The following is a 21329-nucleotide window of genomic DNA, read 5'->3' on the forward strand; positions in this document are numbered from 1 at the left end:
TTTTTGTTTGTTTTCTGTTAAATTTTTTTTTTTTAAACGCCAGTTTAAAGCTTGCCTGTTTATCACTGAAGAAGCTCTCTTCTTTGTCCTATTCAGGCATTTCATAGCTGAAGAATCAAAGCTCTGTGGGCCCAGTGGGAGAGCTAAGTTGTTCTGTTGGGGATGAGATGGAGTGGTCCAACAACAGATTGTACACAGGACCCCTGTCACGGGCAGCCCAGAAGGTCTTGGCTGCTCTGCGGGCCCAAAGTCTGCGTGGAGCCAGATGCAACCAAAACTACTCCAGCAATCGCAGACAAAGTCAGGCAGGTTAGAAGCACAGACAAGTTGAGCTTGTTGCAGTATGCCAGTGGTTCTCAAACTACAGACAGCATTGGGTCGCATGGATTAAGAGGGGAATAATATGTTCTAAACACACTGCAATAGGATTTATGAGGGGCGATCGTGGCTCAAGAGTTGGGAGTTCGCCTTGTAATCGGAAGGTTGCCGGTTCGAGCCCCCGCTTGGACAGTCTCGGTCGTTGTGTCCTCCGGTGGCGCCAGTGTCCGGCAGCCTCGCCTCTGTCAGTGCGCCCCAGGGTGGCTGTGGCTACGACGTAGCTTGTCATCACCAGTGTGTGAATGGGTGGATGACAGGTTGTGTAAAGCGCTTTGGGGTCCTTAGGGACTAGTAAAGCGCTATACAAATACAGGCCATTTACCATTTATCCGAGGGAGAAAAATCAGCTGAAGCTTTTGTGCTGACATTCATTTCAAGTTGGGGTTGCTTTTTATTGCTGCGGAATGACAAAATCTGGAGGTGAAGGCATAGCAGGAAAAGGTTGGGAACCACTTCATTAAAAATAATAAGAGGAGAAAAAATATAGAATTTATGTATGAATTTGAAACACAAGAAAACTCAAAGAGACTGAAGTTTTGTAAAATACAACTTCTAGGAGGGCTGTTGCAAACTATTATTATAGATATCAGTGTTTTATAAGTTGCTGCTAAGTGCAGATGTGAAAAAGAATAAAGTAGGTCCCATCTCATTTAACATTTTACTGCTCAGTTTGCCTTGCATGCAAGTTATATAATGCTGTCTGTATTTAGTTCTGTGTTCTTTTGATGTGCTTGTGGTAGTGGAGATGTATAATTGCAGCCAGAGGGAGTCTTGGGCAGACAGCAGCTGGAGTCAGGAGGAGAGATGCACATATCAGTAAGTCAGATTAATGTTCAGATATCAGCTTTATCAACACCTCAACAAAATATTAAGCTGATCCTAATGATTATTACTCATCGTTATTGTGGAATACTGTGCGAAAGTCATGAGCCGCCCCTTATAAGTGGTCCTGAGCAATAGTTCTCCAAAGTTTTTCTTTGGCTGCTTTTTCACTCATTATCAGGGCAATACTTTTACTTAACTATTTTCAGAGGAATGTCTTTTAACCTCCTAGAACCTGGCGTCCACATATGTGGACATCACATTTTGGGTTATTTAGACCAAAGTACTCAATTTTGCTCTACAAGGGCCTGATATCCACTCACGAGGACATTATACTGCTACTGTTCTATTGAAATTTTAAACGAATATCCTCATATGTGGCTCTCATTTTTCTTAGAAACAAATTAGTAAAAAAAAAAATCTGATAATTCTTTTATCAGACTGGGTCCCAATCAGCCCAAATATCAAAGAGAAATTAAAAATGCATGCTGTGGAAGAGTTCGGGTCTTAGGATGTTAAGGCACTGACTCATTCAAGCAATATACGTCACCAAACGAACAGATGAAGCAGTGTTGTTTCTACACATAACAGACCACTTAGCAACTTAGAAAATCCATTTCCATAGACCTTAATGGATCAATGAATCCAAATGTGAAATTTTTGGTTAAATTCATCAATATTTGTGGAGAACAACAGGAGATACAGCAGTGATTGTCTACAACCATCTGTAAGACATGATGGAGTAAAACATGATGCAGCCCTTACGGTTTGAGACTGCATTTCGGCAAGTGGTTTCGGCAATCTTATGAAAATTCGTGGAACTATGAACACAGAATAGTACCATCAGATATTGATCCACCATGTAATACCACCTGGGAAGCATCTGATTGCCAGCAGCTTCATTTTTTCAGCACGACAGTGATCTCAAACACATAAACGCTATCAGTCAGGGATTTGCCTCCCCATACACCAAACATTGACATTATTAAAGCAGTGTGGGATCATCTAAAAGCAGCCAAAAAGAGCTTTGAGTGTGCTTCAAGAAGCATGGTGATCTACTCAAGGCTACTGAAAGAAAAGACAAAAGCTTGAGAGTTAAGGATTTGATGATGAATAAAGGTGGTCATACCAAATATTGATTTTCTAAGCTCATTAGAACTATGCTGTTACCTCATATACTGTGTTGCCATGGCTGTTTGCACATAATTCAATAAATCTCTGTATTTATTTCCCATTTCTCTGGCAAAATCTAAAGAAATGATGGGTGATACAAGACTTTGACCCAGTACCCAGTACTCTGTTTAATTCAAGATAAAAGAAATTGGTTTTCCATGTTGTGGTCCAGGCCCCAGGTGTCTTCCCTTTCCACCGCTCACTATAATTCCTCCAGTGAGAGGCAGAGCTCTCAGACCTTGGCCATCTATCAGTACTCACAGACACCAGACAGCTCCCTGTCATCTCAGGCTTCCTGTTCTGCCTCCTCCTACTGGGATTTCTCTCTCCAAATGCAGACTGAAGCCTATTATAAGTACTCACAGACATATTCCCACAGAAAGTGCTCTGAACCCCCTGCTTACAAGTCCAGCCAGTCTCTGTCATTTTCTCAGCATGAGGTTCCTGAGACGCCAGCAACTTTCTGTCATGGAGACAGATATACCCTGTCCTTCCAAATACCAGAGAGGCTCTCTGAACATGAAACTACACCACGGAAAAAGTAAGAGACAAAGCAAATAAACATGCAGTTTTATTGCAGAGACTACTTATGTTTAAAGGAATCCCAAAATATATTAACACTGCTTTAGGAATTGCACCTTGATATATTAAAACTATGCAAATTCGGGTGATATTAAGAGAGACATACGTTTAGCATGTATTGACACTGTTCTGGTGCTGATGCTTGGCAGGATGGATTTTAAAAAATTGTTTGCTTATTTTCTTTTCACTTGTAGCTCAACAAAAGAAATCAGACCACCTTTCATCTTGAATATATTTCCAGACGATGAAGCTCCTGACATCATGCTTCCAACAACAGAACAATCTAATTGTCATAAAGAGGAGCCTGCTGCAGTTTGTCATCCAGTACCGTCGTGCCTTAAAATATATGAAGGGAGAGAAAGCAGGACATCAGGTGCACAGACAGAAAAGGTTGGTAAAGACAGCTGGCATATTGCCACAAAACTACAAGACACCAGAGCTCCAGGAAGTCGATTAAAATGGAAGCAGCCTCTATCTGACCCCACTGAAGCAGCCAGTGGTGGAGCAGGAGACAGAGTTGTGCTATACCAGCAGTTAGAATCTGAAACAATCAACACTGGAAGGGCACATCTACTCCCTAGTGTCTTTATTACAAGACAGGAGAACTGTTGTGATGCACATTTGCCCAAGTTGATGAGAAATATAGTTGGGAAGGAAGATGAGGTGCTGATAGCAGATACAGAACATATCACTGAGCTGGGAACCAGACAGATTTCAAACATATGCCGTGAAATTCAAAACGCAGTAAATGAAGCTGCAAGGAAAGAGAGAGAAAATCGAGATGTGAGTGCACTTCATGCAAAAGGATCTGCCTATGAAATGGAGCGAGTTGTGCCTGTGAGAACCATTGAAGACACCACAGTTAAAAGCCATTTGAACTCATTAGACATCGGAGACGATTTTGTTGACAGTGGCACTAAAAGAGAAACACGTGGGGAGAATGAAGAAAATGGTTTAGAATATATAGTCAGTGCCTCTGAAGTCAATACTGAACACTCCCTTGATACTGAGAATAAAGCAACAACAGTTGAACATGAAAATCCACAAAAGATCTCCATATCTTTAGGAAGTGGACTCCAGGATGTGAGCCACTGCTACACTGAAAAGCCTCAGAACAAGGGTCAGATTGGGACCAACACAGCAGAGAACGACCACACTCAGGAGCAGCCTGAGGCCAGGAGCGTCAGCCTCCAGGACAACAGTGCTGAAAACATAGAAAAGACAGAGGTGATGGAGGCCAAAATGGAAGCTACATTTCAGAATAAAACCATGGCAAACGCTAATCATCAGATGGCGCAGGGACAGTGTGAGACACATGATGGAAAACTTGCAGAGTTTCTCGGAATGGACACTGAAGAGGGAAAAGGGGGAGAAGACAGAGAGGCAGAGGAAGTGGCAGCTGTGGACAGTGATGTTGACAATAAATCTGCAGGTAAGTGTGTTGCTAGTGATGTTTCTGTAATATGATTATCCTGACATTGAATGGGGTTTACTTATATTGGGTTTACCACCGATTTTTACCTTCATAATGGCTAATTTGAATAGGTTAATTCAAGGTTTACGATTGTTATGCTCAAAAGAGTGGCAATCACAAGATTAGTCCAGTCAGGAACAGTATAGTCAAAAGAAGAGAGATATTTCCATTTGGGTTAATATTTGTTGTACTAAATGGAGGCAGGAGGAGCAGCAACGTAAACAGAGCACAGGAGCTGGTGTGGAGATGGCTTGTAAAGTGACTTGTAGATACACAGTAACTATACAGACTAAAGCAGCTTAAATAGCATGTCCTATTTGTTACAATCGGAAGTATAACAGAGGATTAGGTGATGTCTCAGGTGGAGTTTTGGCTAGCCTGAAATAAAACTATGCTTGATTTTTATAATCACTATCAGTGACACTGTCATATCTGTTGAATATGTTTGTTTCCCCTAAAACTCACCCCAGAGAGTGTGCGTTTAGATTTTGAAGGGCCCTGAAGAGACTATAAAGTATACGTTTGTATAACATCACACAAACAATATTTGACATGTAATTAAAACGAAAGAAGTTCATTTCTCAGTTCTATAGAGTGTCTGCCGTATGATTTAACCTGGAAAAAATGAGATTAAAATAAAACTTGGGCTGTTTTAGCTATGGTTGGATTAGAAAAAGCAACTCTAGGGGGTGCTAAAGCTCGTAAAGTTGTGTCAGACATCAGTTCCAGTGGCTCTCAGCCATTTTTCTTTCTTTGATTTGGCACTGATGACATGGCAGGGCTGAAGAGACTCAGCACTGATGGGAGACTTTGTGCCTGCTCACATTACAGCTGCATGAAGGTGCTTGAGTCTCAGCTGCAGAGACAATGCCGAGTCAAGACCCATTGTACACACACACACACACATACACACACACACACACACACACACACACACACACACACAGGCACAAACACTCTCGAACAAATTGGAAGTTGTGTCGTAGCAAAACGTCAGCTTGATCTTAGCTAAGATTTATAGTATTGTCTGACCTTGTCCTATCACACACTGCTGAGGTGCCACACACACTGTGTAAGCATCCATACATGCTGCCTCAAACATGCTTACATAACAGAACTGGTTTATTGATTGAGGACTGACTTGAAAAGTGATGAACAGATGAAAAATGCTCTAACATCCTCTCCTAGGGAACTCAGAGGGAGAAAGGGCTGCTATGCCAACATTGTCCCAGGAGTGTGGGGCTAATTGGTCGTGGATTAGAGCTGCCCGTCTCAGTAGCAGCCAGCAGCAGCATGACAATGCAAAAGTAAGTTTCATAAGAGAAATGTTGCAAAATTCCAAAAACTGCTTTACATTGCAACCCTAAGTAATGCTCATAGGGCATAAATGCTGAGCTTAATTTATGCCTACTTAGCTCACATAATCAGTAAGATGGGAAGAGGACATGAAGTGTTTTGCCCATAACAAATCCGCTTTGACACTTCAGTTGGGTAGAAAGTGTACTTGCTAAGCTTTGTTGTCACTTGCAGTCTTTTACTTGTCCTTTTTCTTATACGTTTAACTGATGTGTCTTTATTTCCCCGTTTCTTCCGCTTATCTCTGCCTCTGCTTTTTTCACTGAAAAACTAAAAAGTCCTAAAATTTAAATACGTGCTTTCAGGTTAGACCAAGGCTGCTGTGTCTCTCATTTACATAGATATAAATGTAGCTAGTGTGAAATAAGAGTTTTGTCAGCAGCACTGCAGCACACAACAAGTAATGGGTCTCCACTGAGTCATAAAGACCCGACAGAGTCGTAGTCCATGATACATATTAGCTGAAAAAGGAGAGCAAACTGCAGAGAGAAAGTGCTATAAAGGGAGTAAGGGAGGTGGTTGGATGGATGCATGGAATGTGGAAGAGCTAATGAGAAGGATGCAGCAGGAGAAGGAGAGAAAAAGAGGGCAGGACTTTACTGTATTGCTACAATCAGCAGCAGACACAGCAGTCCATTCTCCCTCTCTCTTTTCACTCTCTCCATATGCATCAGTACTGGGCTATGGGCCACGGTCTGCCTGGGTTTTCTATCTATATCCTGTAGCACAGCACCCATGAGGGGGGTTCATGACTTTGTCAGCAGGAAAACGGGTTGTGTTTACAGGGAAATGAATGAAGTCTCTCCTCAGGGAGCTGAATCACAGGAATTCCTACCTCCCGGGTCGACAGCCAACAACCTGCAGAATTATGCACATAAATACAGTCACATATCATCTCTGAAAATCCTCAGAAATACCCATCTCTCTATCGCTTGTCAAGACTTCAAAGAACATTTGCACACCTGGTGCTTTTGGATAAAAAGAAAGGAGTTAAAGATATGAATAATATACATTTTTTAAAGATGCCATTAAAGTTACAGGGAGGGGAGATTGTACTTGTGGTAGATGGGACTTGGGGATCATAACAGTTTTGATGTTATGATCATTTGTACTGATATATTGAGTTCAGCGTATTCACATTGTATTTTTTTGCATTGAACTTTATAGATGTAGTTTTCAGGAATAGTTCTCGAGGCTTCTTGAAGGACATTCAAACCTCAGCATCTTTGGATGTTCTGGATGTTGGATGTTCTCAAGATGATCCCACACTGCTTCAGTAACGTTGAGGTCCAGGCTCTGGGGAAGCCAATGACTGAGCGTGTCCCGTAAATGTCAAAGTTGGGTTTGTCACTCCATAAGACCTTAGATTTTCACTATTTTCAGTCCAGTTCTTGTATACTTTGACAGACCACAAACTCTTCTCCCTGTTTTTGTTCTTTAAGAACATCTTTTTGGCAGTTGCTCTTCCACTAAGGCCATTTCTGATGCGGCTTCAGTGACCAGTAGATGGATCAGCTGAAGGATCTCTCAGCTTCTGTGGCAGGTCTTTGCATGTCAGTATATGCCAAGTTTCCCAGCTTTTTATTATTTTGTTGGTGAAAAAAATACTATTTTTAAAAGCATTTTTCATCAGTTCCAGTGAAAAAATTGAACAAATACCTCTTTGTGACAGGCTGCAAATATCAAAAAGAGCCTAAAGATGCAGTTTCATTCTAATTTGTCCATCATGTGTAGACAAAGCTGACTCTTTATGCTTAAATTAATGATACTTGGCTTAATACACAAATAAAGAAACTTGGTCAGTTACAAGGACTAGGCTGAAAATATGTGAAAAAGCAGCCAAAGAAAAACTTTGGGAGACCTTCAGAAAGCCTGGAGAACTATTGCTCAAGACCTCTTTAAAAAGTTACAAGAAAGTCTGGCTCCTTGGAAGGAAAATATAAAGAAATGAAGATTGACACAAGTTTTGCACGGCACTATTTAAATATAGACGATAAATACTGTATATTTATTATATGTATGCTGCATGCAATTCAGCTCTGGTACATTAAACCCTTTTTAATGTAACTATTTATAGTCAAACAATCATCGTCATTCAGCCAAAGAAGCAAAGTAGAGCTGCTATTATTGTGTGTCTGTGTGTGTGTCTGCTTTTTTGACCCTGTCCCAGCTTCAGGCAGGTTTGTCAGACAGTATCGCGGCTGTGTTTCTGTCTGGGACACAGTGCTCAGGGCTGACTTTCACATCCTTCTTTCTTTGGCTTCTCTCCTCTTACCCGTTTACTTTTCAGGCCTTCTTTTTTATGCTCTCTCTCACAAACTGTGTGATCCTGCTACGTCAAAGCGCGAATGGGAATAATTAAATTACGTTTCTATTCTAAGTGCTAAAACAAATCATGTCCAACTAGAAGTTTTTATTTCATTCACTTCAGTCCTCTAAGTAGTGAAGTATTGATGTTCTGTGTAACAAAACCTGCAGGGACAGCGGGAGTCTATTTCAAGTGCCTGCTTCTTTTTTTCTGTCCTTTGTCGCTCTCTGCACATTATTCACCTTTTTTGTTGCTTAGACCACTAATGGAAGCACCAGAGGGAGTAGCTCGAGCTTGGTACTGGCCCCAACAATCACTGTTGCGCCTGGACAAATCCTCTTCTCAGTGCAGGAATTGACTTCAGCTGTTGTAGCACCGAAGAAAGAAAATCGAAAACTAAAAAATTCTCCAAGTCATCCTTGCATGAAACTTTCCTTCCCCCTAAAGAGGAAACGTGAAGCATGTCAGCACGAAAACACTGACCCTCCTGCCAAAATCAGCCTAAGCAGACGCCCTCCAAAATGGGAGCCTCCTCGATCCTCACAAGAGAAACCAAGGGAAGGAAGAGTTAGGGAGTCAAAGAGTGCCAGAGAACCACAGGGGAAAGCAAGTCCTTCACATGAAACAAGAGCAGCGTCTGGGGCGTGTACACATCTAGATGCCTCAAACCCAACTCAGCAAAACAGGCAGAATAAAATGGAAAAACTATCAAGGGAATTACCAGGGAAGGCTTCCATTCACCCCCCACTTTCCAAACCATGCAAACCCAAGCAAGCTTCATGTGAAACCAACCCCACCACAAGTGGGCCCAAAGGTTTCCAAAAACTAGTTAGGAACAGTGAGCCGCCGACCCAATCCAAAGCTGGCTGTCTGGCTGCAAGCTTGACATGTGACCCTAGAGTAAAGTACTCTGGAAAACTTAAACCAGATGAGAAGGTGCAGATGCTTGAGATCACTGGGCAGGCTAAGGTGTTGGTGCTAACAATGGTGTACCAAGATGGAAGCACTCAGTTAGACGCAGAACAGGTAAGGACGCAAAATGTTTATGATCTACGCAGTCATTAGTATGAAATAACATAAATACGTTAAGATAAATTAGGATTTGTGAACTTGAGACACATTATTTCATTGCGGGTAACTTTTATTATCTTATAGATCAGGTCCTTAATGCTGATTGGCTAAAGTCTTCAAGCTCACTTCTGCATTCTCATGCACCAAACCTCAGATTGCTGAAGGTTACATTAATTAAGAAAACCAAAACTGCATCAGTCAGCTAACGTTTACATCTTTAGCGGCTCAGAAAACTGGCTGAAGCTTGCCCTGTGCCTTTCATCACTGTGTAAACTGTATACTCTTGTTGTTTGCTTCATCATTAACTTGCAGCCCCTGTGCTCTTGTAATTCTGCTTTTTGTTCCCTGATATAGAAGCTCACTCCACCAGCGTGTGGCCTCCTCATACTAATGAAGAACGAACTGGACTGCAGCACGCCGGAGGGTGCGCTCGGCCCAAACGACACTCTGGTCTACTTAAAACTAGAACACACACCTGCATGGGCCCAACAACAAGTCCATCAGAGCCAGCAGCTCTTTACTAGGTCTGTGCTTCTATATATGTGTGTCTAATCGAGATCCACATTCGCAAGTGTTTGATACTAAAGCAGGAGTACTTAAAGGTGTGTGTGTCCCACAGAGATATGCTGCTACAGGTGCTATCGAGATGTCAACTGGTGGTGTGCTATAAATCCAAGGATTTGCTACGTACAGTTCTGCAGTTTTACAGACGAGACCTCAGCTGGAAACAAGGCATGACACAAAAATAAAAACAGTTTCCCTAAAGACCTTCACGCATGTACACCTGCTTCTAGCTGTTTATGCACAACACTGCTTTGCAAATTCATTGTCAACATCCACATTTATCAAAGACTTAAGTAATGCCCCTATCTGTTTCTTTATTCCACGTAGTCTAGTGTCAGTAAACCATCCAAGCCACAAACAGCTGGTAGAAAATTAGAGCTTTATTCAACAAACATAGTAAAAACACATTATGGAAGCAAGGCAGCGTGGCGCTGTTGGAAAATGTTTCCATTAAAGAGCAGGAGTCATGAAAAACATACACTGGACACTTAGATGCTTGCACACGACTCCTACAGCAAACATATTTGGTCATATACAATGTGAACACATCCCATATTTTATTGGTGTGACTTTATACAGTGGGGCAAAAAAGTATTTAGTCAGCCACCGATTGTGCAAGTTCCCCCACTTAAAATGATGACAGAGGTCAGTAATTTGCACCAGAGGTACACTTCAACTGTGAGAGACAGAATGTGAAAAATAAATCCATGAATCCACATGGTAGGATTTGTAAAGAATTTATTCGTAAATCAGGGTGGAAAATAAGTATTTGGTCACCTCAAACAAGGAAAATCTCTGGCTCTCACAGACCTGTAACGTCTTCTGTAAGAAGCTTTTCTGTCCCCCACTCGTTACCTGTATGAATGGCACCTGTTTGAACTCATCATCTGTATAAAAGACACCTGTCCACAGCCTCAAACAGTCAGACTCCAAACTCCGCCATGGCCAAGACCAAAGAGCTTTCGAAGGACACCAGGAAAAGTATTGTAGACCTGCACCAGACTGGGAAGAGTGAATCTACAATAGGCAAGCAGCTTGGTGTGAAAAAATCAACTGTGGGAGCAATCATCAGAAAATGGAAGACATACAAGACCACTGATAATCTCCCTCCATCTGGGGCTCCACGCAAGATCTCATCCCGTGGGGTCAAAATGATCATGAGAACGGTGAGCAAAGATCCCAGAACCACACGGGGGGACCTGGTGAATGACCTGCAGAGAGCTGGGACCAAAGTAACAAAGGTCACCATCAGTAACACACTACAACGGCAGGGAATCAAATCCCGCAGTGCCAGACGTGTTCCGCTGCTGAAGCCAGTGCATGTCCAGGCCCGTCTGAAGTTTGCCAGAGAGCACATGGATGATACAGCAGAGGATTGGGAGAATGTCATGTGGTCAGATGAAACCAAAGTAGAACTTTTTGGTATAAACTCAACTCGTCGTGTTTGGAGGAAGAAGAATACCGAGTTGCATCCCAAGAACACCATACCTACTGTGAAGCATGGGGGTGGAAACATCATGCTATGGGGCTGTTTTTCTGCCAAGGGGACAGGACGACTGATCCGTGTTAAGGACAGAATGAATGGGGCCATGTATCGTGAGATTTTGAGCCAAAACCTCCTTCCATCAGTGAGAACTTTGAAGATGAAACGAGGCTGGGTCTTCCAACATGACAATGATCCAAAACACACCGCCCGGGCAACAAAGGAGTGGCTCTGTAAGAAGCATTTGAAAGTCCTGGAGTGGCCTAGCCAGTCTCCAGACCTCAACCCCATAGAAAATCTGTGGCGGGAGTTGAAAGTCCGTGTTGCTCGGCGACAGCCCCAAAACATCACTGCTCTCGAGAAGATCTGCATGGAGGAATGGGCCAAAATACCAGCTACTGTGTGTGCAAACCTGGTAAAGACCTATAGTAAACGTTTGACCTCTGTTATTGCCAACAAAGGTTATGTTACAAAGTATTGAGTTGTATTTTTGTTATTGACCAAATACTTATTTTCCACCCTGATTTACGAATAAATTCTTTACAAATCCTACCATGTGGATTCATGGATTTTTTTTTCCACATTCTGTCTCTCACAGTTGAAGTGTACCTCTGGTGCAAATTACTGACCTCTGTCATCATTTTAGGTGGGGGAACTTGCACAATCGGTGGCTGACTAAATACTTTTTTGCCCCACTGTATTCATATGCCAGTCCCTGATCAGTGTGGAGGAAACCAAATGCTGCTCATTATCATGATGAGCTTTTCTCCCTATGCAGTGGCAGGCTGTCATATCCAGGACCCACAGGTGTCAGGGTGGCTGCTGGATCCCACAGACCCGTCCTCCTGCTATCAGGAGCTTCTCCATAAATACTGCAAAAGACCCCACACATTACCCGCCCTGGGTGCCCAGAAAGTAAGCTTAAGTCTAAATTGGCATTTGTTACACTTGACTGCTAAGTAATGTTTCTATAGGACAAATTCTTAGAGCTGGAAGTCTTGTAAGCAGCGTTTTTGGGACTACAGCATCTAATTATTGAAAAATTTAAGGTCCACTGGAGTGCTGCAAACCTGCTTGGATCTGGACTGAAGAAAATCCACACGCCCTATATTTATGAAGAAAGTTTGAATAGTAGAAAATAAAAACAAGGACTTTAAAACAGATCTGTGTACAACTTTTATGAAACATGAAATGAGAAACATGAACAAGCTAAAATGAGCCTGAGAGAAACTCCTTTGGACATATTCAACAAAAGCAGTTTTCTGGTAAGCTCTCTGCTCAGTGAAGAAGATATGAAGGGGGCTGAGTTATATTATGGGGCTGTTTTACTGGATGGGGTGCATTAACTCATTAAAGGCGTTATACAGTGATGCTATTGCAATCCTGGCTCCTTTTACAGTATAATAACCCACCACGTACATCTTAAACTGTAACATCAGTTTGTTCTGAGGCTGCTCGCTGTGTGTGCTGATCAATCTGAAGAGAAGAATCTGACTGTAGTACAGCACCTGTGTGTGTGTAACATAGAATAGGTCAATTCAGGACTCTGTGCGGACGTCCACGTGTCTGTCAGTTTTTTGTAACTCCATCTCGCAAGCAGACAAATCATGTTGAAAAGGGACATTAAGAATGAGTACGACGAGGGCACCTGCAAACAATTATAATCCTGTTCCTATCAAACTGAACAAAACTGCATCAAGGACGCTGGACCAGACTTCTGGCTATGGATTGTGGAAGGCTGATTAAGAGCCACAAAAGTGTGCGATTGCAGTGATTGCCTCAAGACGTTTGTGCCACGAAATGTCAGGTCTCGATATTTTTGCCCATTTCATTTTCACGTGAAAATTAAAAGGTCTGTTTTGTTAAATGTCGAATAGAAAAGAAGGTGATGCTAGTTATACTTTGACACCAAAGGATTTCAGCAGACAGTTGATGTTTTCATGTTTTTGGTGTTGTTTTTTTAACTGAAAAGATACTAATTTTAACTATAGAAGAAACCATGACTCACGAAGTACTTCTACACAACAAACCTGAATCATGTTCCTCCTCCCTTTTCTTTTTTCTCTCTTTGTTTGTGTCTCTCTCAGGTTTCTCAGATTATCTCAGGTCTCTGTTGGCTCTACAGGCTTAATATGAAGCTATGCTCTGAGCTACATGTAGGTAAATGCTCACATACAAACATGCACACACACACACACACACACACCAACAGATTACCTAACTGATAATTTGTGTGTCCAGAGCCAAGGGCTGTGGCAGCTCTACTCAGATATGGAGCTGAACATGATCCCTGTTCTGGCAGGTGAGCACTGCTTTACTTTTTTCCCTCCAGACACTCAGAATTGTTTTAAAATACAACGAAATCTTCTCACAGATTCTTCACCCCACACCCTGTGAGATTTATTGTGAAAAATATCCCTGAATAAACAGAGTAAAAGCATGTAATACTGGATGACAATTAATTTTTTTATTGGGCTCTTCTAGTTTTCTATATCCACAATAAAAATCTGTCAGCTGTTGAAAGATTTGCTGTTAATGAATCAATAAATTCTTTTTCTTGTTTCAGCCATGGAGAGCCACCGCATCCATGTTGATAAGGAGGCACTAAAGAGAACTTCAGACTTGCTGGGGGTAAGATGGCAAAAAAACTCTGTGGTAAACTGAATGGTTTGACTGGTAGATCTTAAACTTTCACAGTCAGAGTTATTAATAAATAAGAAAAAGATTTCTAGAAGAAAAATAACTACTGCCAGGAGTTATTGGCCTTTGCAGTAAATGTTAATCCCCAACCAGAATACACTGATGAATCAAGATCAGTGCAAATATTTGTAAAAAGTGTGTGTTTGCATGCTGTGTTTTAAACCATTCAACCATTATTTCTGTGAGTTTGTGAAATAAGTTACAGACTAATGCAAAACTGGACATCCAACAAAACCCATTGGGCCAATGCATTAGTTAACATTCATGATATATACTGTAGATATTCTGGTTTCTTTCTTATGTTTAAAGGCTGTTGTGTGATCATACCAAATACGATACTGTATGAAAGGCTTGAAAGTCACCCCTTATATCTTTATGTTTTGCTTCCAAGGAGCCAGCCTGTCCGCTCATTTTTAAAGTGCTGTTGAGCAATAATACTGCAGGCTTTCTGAAGGTCTTTCAATTTTTTTAAAGTAGCTTTTTCACTCATTTTCAGTCAGTTTTGTTTTCTTTAACCTGTTAAATCGTTCAAGCACAAAAGGACACCTAACTCAAGGGATGAACTAGTGTTGTGCCCATACAGAAAAGATAATTTAGCAAAGACCCAGTTTTAAATGTTTTCTTTAGGCATTTTGCTGATCTTCAAAGAGCTATTAGCTGAAAATTTGGAATATCTCAGCATGGTGTGCAGCGCCTCAAAAGACGTGTCAGGCCTAAAATGCTATCTACTTCAGACGAACAGTATGTGAAAGTTATGTTGTTAAGAAATAGGAAAAATCCAACAAAAACCTGACATAGGAACCTCGGGTCCTTCAGTTGATCCATCTACTGGAAGGGAACTCATAAGAAAAGGCTGAGGTATGTCAAATTACACAAGAGCTGAAAATCAATGGTAATCTAAATTGTCATTTTTTGGTTCATTTTATCCTCCATATTTATGAAAGAAGTCAGGAGTGAGGTACAAAAGTGAGCGTCTACAGACATCAGTGTGAACATTAAATACATCTCTGCAACTTTTTCCTATTTTCCTAACAAAATATAAATAAATAAGTTCAAGACTTTCACACAGTATTTTAATACAGGCCAAGCTTAGTGTCTGGTTGACTGGGTCAGCTTGGATTTGTCCTGAGTCACTCTGAGTTGATTGTATTTTAGTCTGGCTGCTAAAGCATAGAGCTGTTGATTGATGCTGTATCAGCAGCGATGACAGTAGCAGGATATGAGAAACAGGACAGACCTCAGGGAAAAAAAAGAAAAAACAAACAAAAAACATAAGACAAACAGAAAAATGGTATCTCGTTTCCTTCTTCTGAGCAGATTTCACGAAGTGTGGGGTGGATGTCCTCTGGGGGCCTGTCCTGTTTACACAAAGAGTAAAAAACAGTTCTGGAGATGAAATTTGAGAACTGTCACGGATGCACAAAGATGTAGATGCAGATGGCATGGACAAACACACGCACAAAGAATACACAACATAGTCAGTTTAGTTTCAACTCACAAGTCTTGCAAACAGCAGCAGGGTTGTTGTTGTGGAGGCAGTCTTGATAGCTCTCTGTGTTACTATAAATAGGACGGATAGTCTGTCTCTTTCCTTTAAGAGGCTGTGCTGCAGGAAGAACGCCTCTGCAGAGACACGCACACACACGCGCTGAGGCACTCAAGTTTTTGAGGCTGTGGCAGAGTTGTGTGTAAATACATTTGTGTGCCTTTTTGTGAAATGTCTGCGTGTGCTGTCATGTGTGTCCAGACTCTGTTGTGCTGGATGTTGTTTTTATCTGAGCTGTCAAGTTCACCTGTTGAAAGACCAACCAGAAAATCCCTCCTGTCTATCAGGCTTCATCTTTCAAAACATACTCACCTGCTCTTTTGTCTCAAATTGTGTTTGAGAACAGCTCGAGAGATCGCAGTGAAAAAACTGTACACACTGTCCACGGTCCTGAAGTTGTAACCATTTAAATTTAAGTGTAATAAAACTTCAATCCAAGGCCGGAGTTTTATCAGGATGCTCTCCTTACAAATACTGACAGTACCAAGATCCAGTTTTTGCCGTTGCAGCGTGTTTGTAAATCTGACCTTAAGACAGCTATGCATGAACAAATGTCTGCAAACCTCAATGAACTGAAGCAACACTGTAAAGAAGAGTGGGACAAAATTCCTCCACGATGATGTGACAAAACTGATGAAGCAATACAGAAAGTGATTACTGTAAGTTATTGCTGTTAAAGGTGGTTCTACAAACTACTGAATCATGGCATTCATTTAGTTTTTCACAGGACTGTGTGAAGGTCAGCAGTTCTTTTGTGCCTGACATTGTCCTTTATTTTCAGAAGGGCCTCGTCTGACGGCACATTCCTCTCAGCAAAGGGACTGATTTGTCTCCAGATTGATATAAAACGAAAGTATGCCATTTCACAGTTAGGTTTAATATCCATTTTCCCAATATTTTCTTTTTAACAATTCTTTTTATATAAAACAACAAAATTTTTTTCTTTTTTAACACAATTGTAGCATTTCTTTAAAAAAAAATCTCCCAAAAAACCAAAATCAAAATTAATCTGTGCGCTGATTATTGTTCTTCTCCACTCTACATATGTTTAAAAAGTCCCTTAAGCTTTCTTCCACCTTGATTTAGATGCCATCTATTTCTTCATTTCCATCAAAAAAGTCCACGTCTTGATCCACATGGTGTGAAGTGCAATAAAATATTGCCCTACAGAGCCCTGTGCCTTCTGTATGTGTGCCTTTGTGTGTCAAGCAAAGTACTAAGGGGCTCCCATCCAATATTGATGAGGCAGTCTGGTGCCTGCTCTGGGCAAGAGAAAAGTGCATATTTTGGACTTTAGGTACATGTCTGACAGCTCACCCCAATTTTTCTCCTTTCATTTTCTTTCTGTCCCTTCGTGTTAGTCTCTCGCCACACTGCTGTCCTTGATTTTGTGCCACAGTTGTTCCACTTCCCCCTACCTTTTTGTCAAGTCATGTCTCTGAACTCTCCTTCTTGTTCCAAATGCAATTTTGTGTTAAACATGTTCTCACCAGTTCATGAATAACCAGTGTTACTTCTCACATTTTCCCCCATGTACCCACACCAGTGTTTACTTCCCAGTTCAACTTTCTTTCAACTCTTCCAATTACCCATTTTTTTGTCCCATATTCCCAAATCCGTCACTCTGCTGCTCTTTCAGACTGTTGTCTCTCATTTCATCAACACATTTACCCCGATACACTCCGCCTCGTTTCCTCTCGTCTCCGTTTCTCTAACCTCATTCCCTGGTTTGTCTGTCAAGTGCTTTGTTCAGACTTGCAGTGAGCTGTGATGAGGGTGTCGTCCCCTTCATTAAAAAAACAGCTCAAAATCTTCACATTTAGCTTAAATATTGTATAAGAATGAATTTCACGCCTTTATGTCCTCATTTAAAACTTTCACGTTTATTTTTTATCACAATCGCGTTCTTCTCGGGATTCATCCTCTTTGCATCTTCAAGTTATTTAATAGTGCTTCTATCTTTCAGTCCTCTCTTCTGTCTCTCCATTTTTTCTATGCCAAGTCACTTGTTTGCCCCATTTCTGTAGCGTAGTTTCTGTTTTTCCCCCTCCTCTCTTTTTTGTGCCATTTGTTTTCCATCATTTCCTCTTTCTATGTTTCTTATGTTGCCCTGGCTTTCCTGCGGCAAGGGTTTTTTCTAAAACAGGGGTGGGGAAATCCAGGCCTCAAGGGCCAGGGTCCTGCAGGTTTTAGGCATCACATGTGTTTCCCATGGGACGGAAAGGTGTAGGAAGAAGGTCACCTAGTAAGATACAGAGTGTAATAAATGACTTCCTGTTTCACATATACAGTCATGTCAAAAAGAAACTAAGTAACCCTCTAAGATTTAGTCATTTGTAAAACCATCTTTAGCAGCAATAACTTGAAGTAACCACTCATTATGTCAGCACGGGGCCATCACAGCACTTTGATTCTTTTCTTTTTCAGCCATTCTGTTGTAGTTTTGCTGCTGTGCTTGAGATCATTCTCCTGTTATCTGTCACACATATAGCCTCACGTTTGACTCTAGAATATTTGGTATACAGAGGAGTTCATGGTGAACTCAGTGACTGCCCCTCCACCACCGTGCATGACAGTTGGTTTTCACCAAGCGTGGTGTTCAAACATCTCCGCTTTGTTTTTGTCTATCCAAAGTATGTTGTGTAGCTGCCCACTTGGAATTACCACTCGTGACGCAGAGAGCTTCGACTGATGCAACTTTATTCTCTCCTCTTTAAACCACCGACAATATGGCACCGTGAAAACTATAAAGATGCACAAACAAATACCATTAAACATTTACGTAAAAAGTGCAAAAATGTTCACATTTTACCATAGAAAATTATTTTGATTAACTCAAATAGTGACATTGACATAAATCAATAGTTTTTAAACTACTTATGTTACAGTATTTAATAAAATGAATTAACAACAACCATTCTGTCTCTTAAATACATAAACAATCATTTGCAATCATTAACCAACCTCTTTCTGCTTCCAAGGGTGCTAATCATGCTGAATCAGCTAGCCAACCTCCTCCATGCACATCTCTTAGCCAGTCTTTCCACACCACAAACAAATGACATGCATACACAATAAAAAACGAATTCAACCACATTGAGTAAACTTTCAAAGTTATAGCATGTGACAGATAAATAAAACACATAGTTTTGCATGAGTACCCTCAAAAACAAACGCTTTTACTCACTCTGAAGCAACGTGTTTGCGTCGCCTCACCGAGAACAGAACAGGAAGTCTGACACAATAAAAGAGGAAGTGCTAAGGTACTCTTCAAAATAAAAGTGCAAAGTAAAGTGGCTTTGCCGGCATTTACATGTTGTTCTAGAGGTCTGTGAACTTTGCTGACCTGATCCGTGCTGCCACGTTCTGCTGTGATTTTGTCTGTCTTTCCAACTCTGTCAGACTAAACTGAAGCAACTGGAGCAGGAAGCACACCGAGCAGCTGGACAAATATTTCTGTTGACCAGCAACACTCAGCTACGAACAGTACGTACCTTCATGTGTACATCTGGATACTGTGTGCAGTATATGGCTTTTCTGTGTCTGTGTGTGTGTATACCGTGCATATGCAAACGTTTGTATTCTTCTACGCTTTGCGTCTGCTTCATGTTTTGTGGATGTTGTGGATTTACAATGTTTGTAGATTCTGTTTGAGAAGCTGCGTCTTCATGAGCGCTGCGAAAACAAGAAGCTTCCCAAGACCATCGGCAAACAGCAGCAGTCAACATCCGAAGCTGCAGTATGACACACACGTGTATAGACACAGACAGATATTTCAGTTTGACCCTCAGTTCTCTGTGAATCCAAAAATGTCTTTAGATTAGAGACAAAGATTTATTTTTTTCATGTTTAGATGTTTCCCCTCAAACTTCAGTGCACAGTCACTGTTCTTAGTCACGTCTCTATCTCTGTACAAATATACATGAGCTGCTGCTTGGACAGATTTTATGTCCACCTTTGTACTAGCAGTCAATCACAGCTGACGACCGAATCGCGGAATAGTTTCATCGGCTAAAGCGTCGTAAGCAGCGAGCCTCCTGATTATTAGCCCGACTTTTGTTGCATGTCAGTCTTTGGTTCATTTTACCCACATTTTCTGCCTATTTGAGCTTTTGCTATCTTTTAAATAGTTTTATATGTAACAGCCCTCTTATAAAATTCATCTGTCCCCAGCTTTTAGGGCTTTAATACGTGTACCTCCTTCTTGTATGACTTTAGAATTAAAAAGAAGGTGATATATACATTATGTCATTAAAAGCTCCTTAGTTATATATAGTAGCCCTAATCTGGCCTCCTGGTGGTAGTGTGCTAACTTAATGGTGAAAATGATGTAACCCTCCCAGGAGAGAAAGTCTAATGGATTGAATGTAGACTGTTAAGGAGCAGAAGATTGACAAGCACTCAGGTCTGACCAACTTGGTATGTGGCAAAACCACTTAACTCTAAAATTTGTATATCAAATCATGAAAACAAGAAATTGCGCTCTTAAATCAAAGGACCTAACTCTTGAATACCCACCAAGAAAACTGTACTATAATACAGTGCGTGCCCAAACATATTCATAGCAGTGAATAGAGAAAAACATCTGAAATTACCACCAATAAAGATCAATGTGGACAATTTTATAGTAATTATTATTATTTGTTAATCACAATTATTTGTTAATTTTAGTGAAAAAACATTTATATTGCACTTTGATGTAAATATAACACTGCATTCCTGCTATTGTATTCATGTTTGCATCAAAATAAAATTGTTCCTTCTTGTTCACATACAATCATCTTTTTGAAGAAAAATCGAAATTTAAGCAATGTCATGATTTTACACTTTTCATACCCAGAGAACAGACAGCTGTCTTGTAAAGATTTATTTACAAGTGTGATAAAAGCAGCGATAGACTGTGGAAGAATGGACTACTGATTTAGAGAGTTGCAGCAACTGAAAAGGTTTGAAAAGGCTGAGGCATTACTGGAGAGTGCAGAGAGGCTGAGCTCGGGAGCAGGTCGGAGGCCCGGGGTGAGCAGCTGGGTATCAGTGGAGAGTGGGCAGACAGGCTAGTCACAGATAAGACTGAGAAATCCACTGGCAGTATTTGGGTGTGTGGGTGACAGAAGCTTCGGTCAAGGGAACACTGGCTGACTTTCCAAAAACAGGCAACATGCTTCAGGCAGGGAAACTGGGAGAAAAACAAAGACACAGGGTTAGAGGCAGGAACAGAGAAACAAACACTAGACTGAGTGAGCCAAGATACCACAATTGTGGACATAATGAACTGGCACATAACAACAGCCAGACCCTGTCCTTAAAAAACACAGCCACAATAAAGGGATTTACAAGAGGTGTGGAAGCAAGCTCGTGTAGGGCAGCACAGACCAGCTGAAGTCTGCATCTGAAATAACAAAGCACAGAGGAACCTCCCCCAACCCTAACAAAACTTAGCACAAAATAATATGACTACTTATACACTGTACTGCATTCCTGTTAATTAAAACCGCTTTACAGAAAATTTTGTTCATGTGCATGTCCTAGAAGCAAAATATAAAGACTTTCAATCGATTTTCTTTTGTACCTGACACGAAAGGCACAAAAATGCAGCTTTTCAGTCTTTGTCTCCTTTCTTTTTGTTGCAGTTGTTGCAGCTTCAGGACCTGCACCCTCTGCCAAAAATAATCCTGGACTACAGGCAGGTCTGGCATGTTCATTATTATTATGAATCATCATTATTATGAAAAATGAATGAATGGGAAATTCACTTCTTGAGCAGGAGCCCCTAAAAAACTAGGCGGTCACTGTTGAGCTCTGTAGAAATCAGTTTAATTTTTGTCAGTCAGAAAGGATTATCCAGGTTATGTTCATTGGCCAAAATCACAAA

General features: G+C 41.0%; 1 protein-coding gene and 1 long non-coding RNA gene across 6 annotated transcripts in view; one reads left to right on the forward strand and one right to left on the reverse strand.

Moving 5' to 3' along the window:
* Nucleotides 1-61: 61 nt before the first annotated feature.
* The window catches only part of poln (polymerase (DNA directed) nu), a 75689-nt gene continuing 54421 nt past the window's right edge, over nucleotides 62-21329 (forward strand). For 4 of the 5 annotated variants that reach the window (XR_013906088.1, XR_013906089.1, XM_080298426.1 and 1 more), the window contains exons 1-15: nucleotides 62-309; nucleotides 1119-1194; nucleotides 2546-2914; nucleotides 3150-4387; nucleotides 5618-5736; nucleotides 8352-9119; nucleotides 9519-9688; nucleotides 9784-9896; nucleotides 11990-12126; nucleotides 13299-13367; nucleotides 13453-13513; nucleotides 13778-13842; nucleotides 18860-18943; nucleotides 19101-19196; nucleotides 21088-21144. Coding sequence is in view for 3 of the 5 variants with exons in the window: in XM_080298426.1 (XP_080154552.1) it covers nucleotides 168-309; nucleotides 1119-1194; nucleotides 2546-2914; nucleotides 3150-4387; nucleotides 5618-5736; nucleotides 8352-9119; nucleotides 9519-9688; nucleotides 9784-9896; nucleotides 11990-12126; nucleotides 13299-13367; nucleotides 13453-13513; nucleotides 13778-13842; nucleotides 18860-18943; nucleotides 19101-19196; nucleotides 21088-21144 (3564 nt within the window). In the remaining 2 variants the exon portion in view is untranslated. The remainder of the gene's footprint in view (nucleotides 310-1118; nucleotides 1195-2545; nucleotides 2915-3149; nucleotides 4388-5617; nucleotides 5737-8351; nucleotides 9120-9518; nucleotides 9689-9783; nucleotides 9897-11989; nucleotides 12127-13298; nucleotides 13368-13452; nucleotides 13514-13777; nucleotides 13843-18859; nucleotides 18944-19100; nucleotides 19197-21087; nucleotides 21145-21329) is intronic. The other variant, XM_080298428.1, reaches the window with a different exon arrangement.
* Nucleotides 18141-18767, reverse strand: LOC145425407 (uncharacterized). The gene is made up of 2 exons (XR_013906090.1): nucleotides 18422-18767; nucleotides 18141-18201 (listed from the first exon to the last, which is right to left on the reverse strand). It is a non-coding gene; the product is annotated as an uncharacterized LOC145425407 (long non-coding RNA).

This window comes from Astatotilapia calliptera, chromosome 3, assembly GCF_964374335.1.
Source record: "Astatotilapia calliptera chromosome 3, fAstCal68.1, whole genome shotgun sequence".
Classification (NCBI taxonomy): domain Eukaryota; kingdom Metazoa; phylum Chordata; class Actinopteri; order Cichliformes; family Cichlidae; genus Astatotilapia; species Astatotilapia calliptera.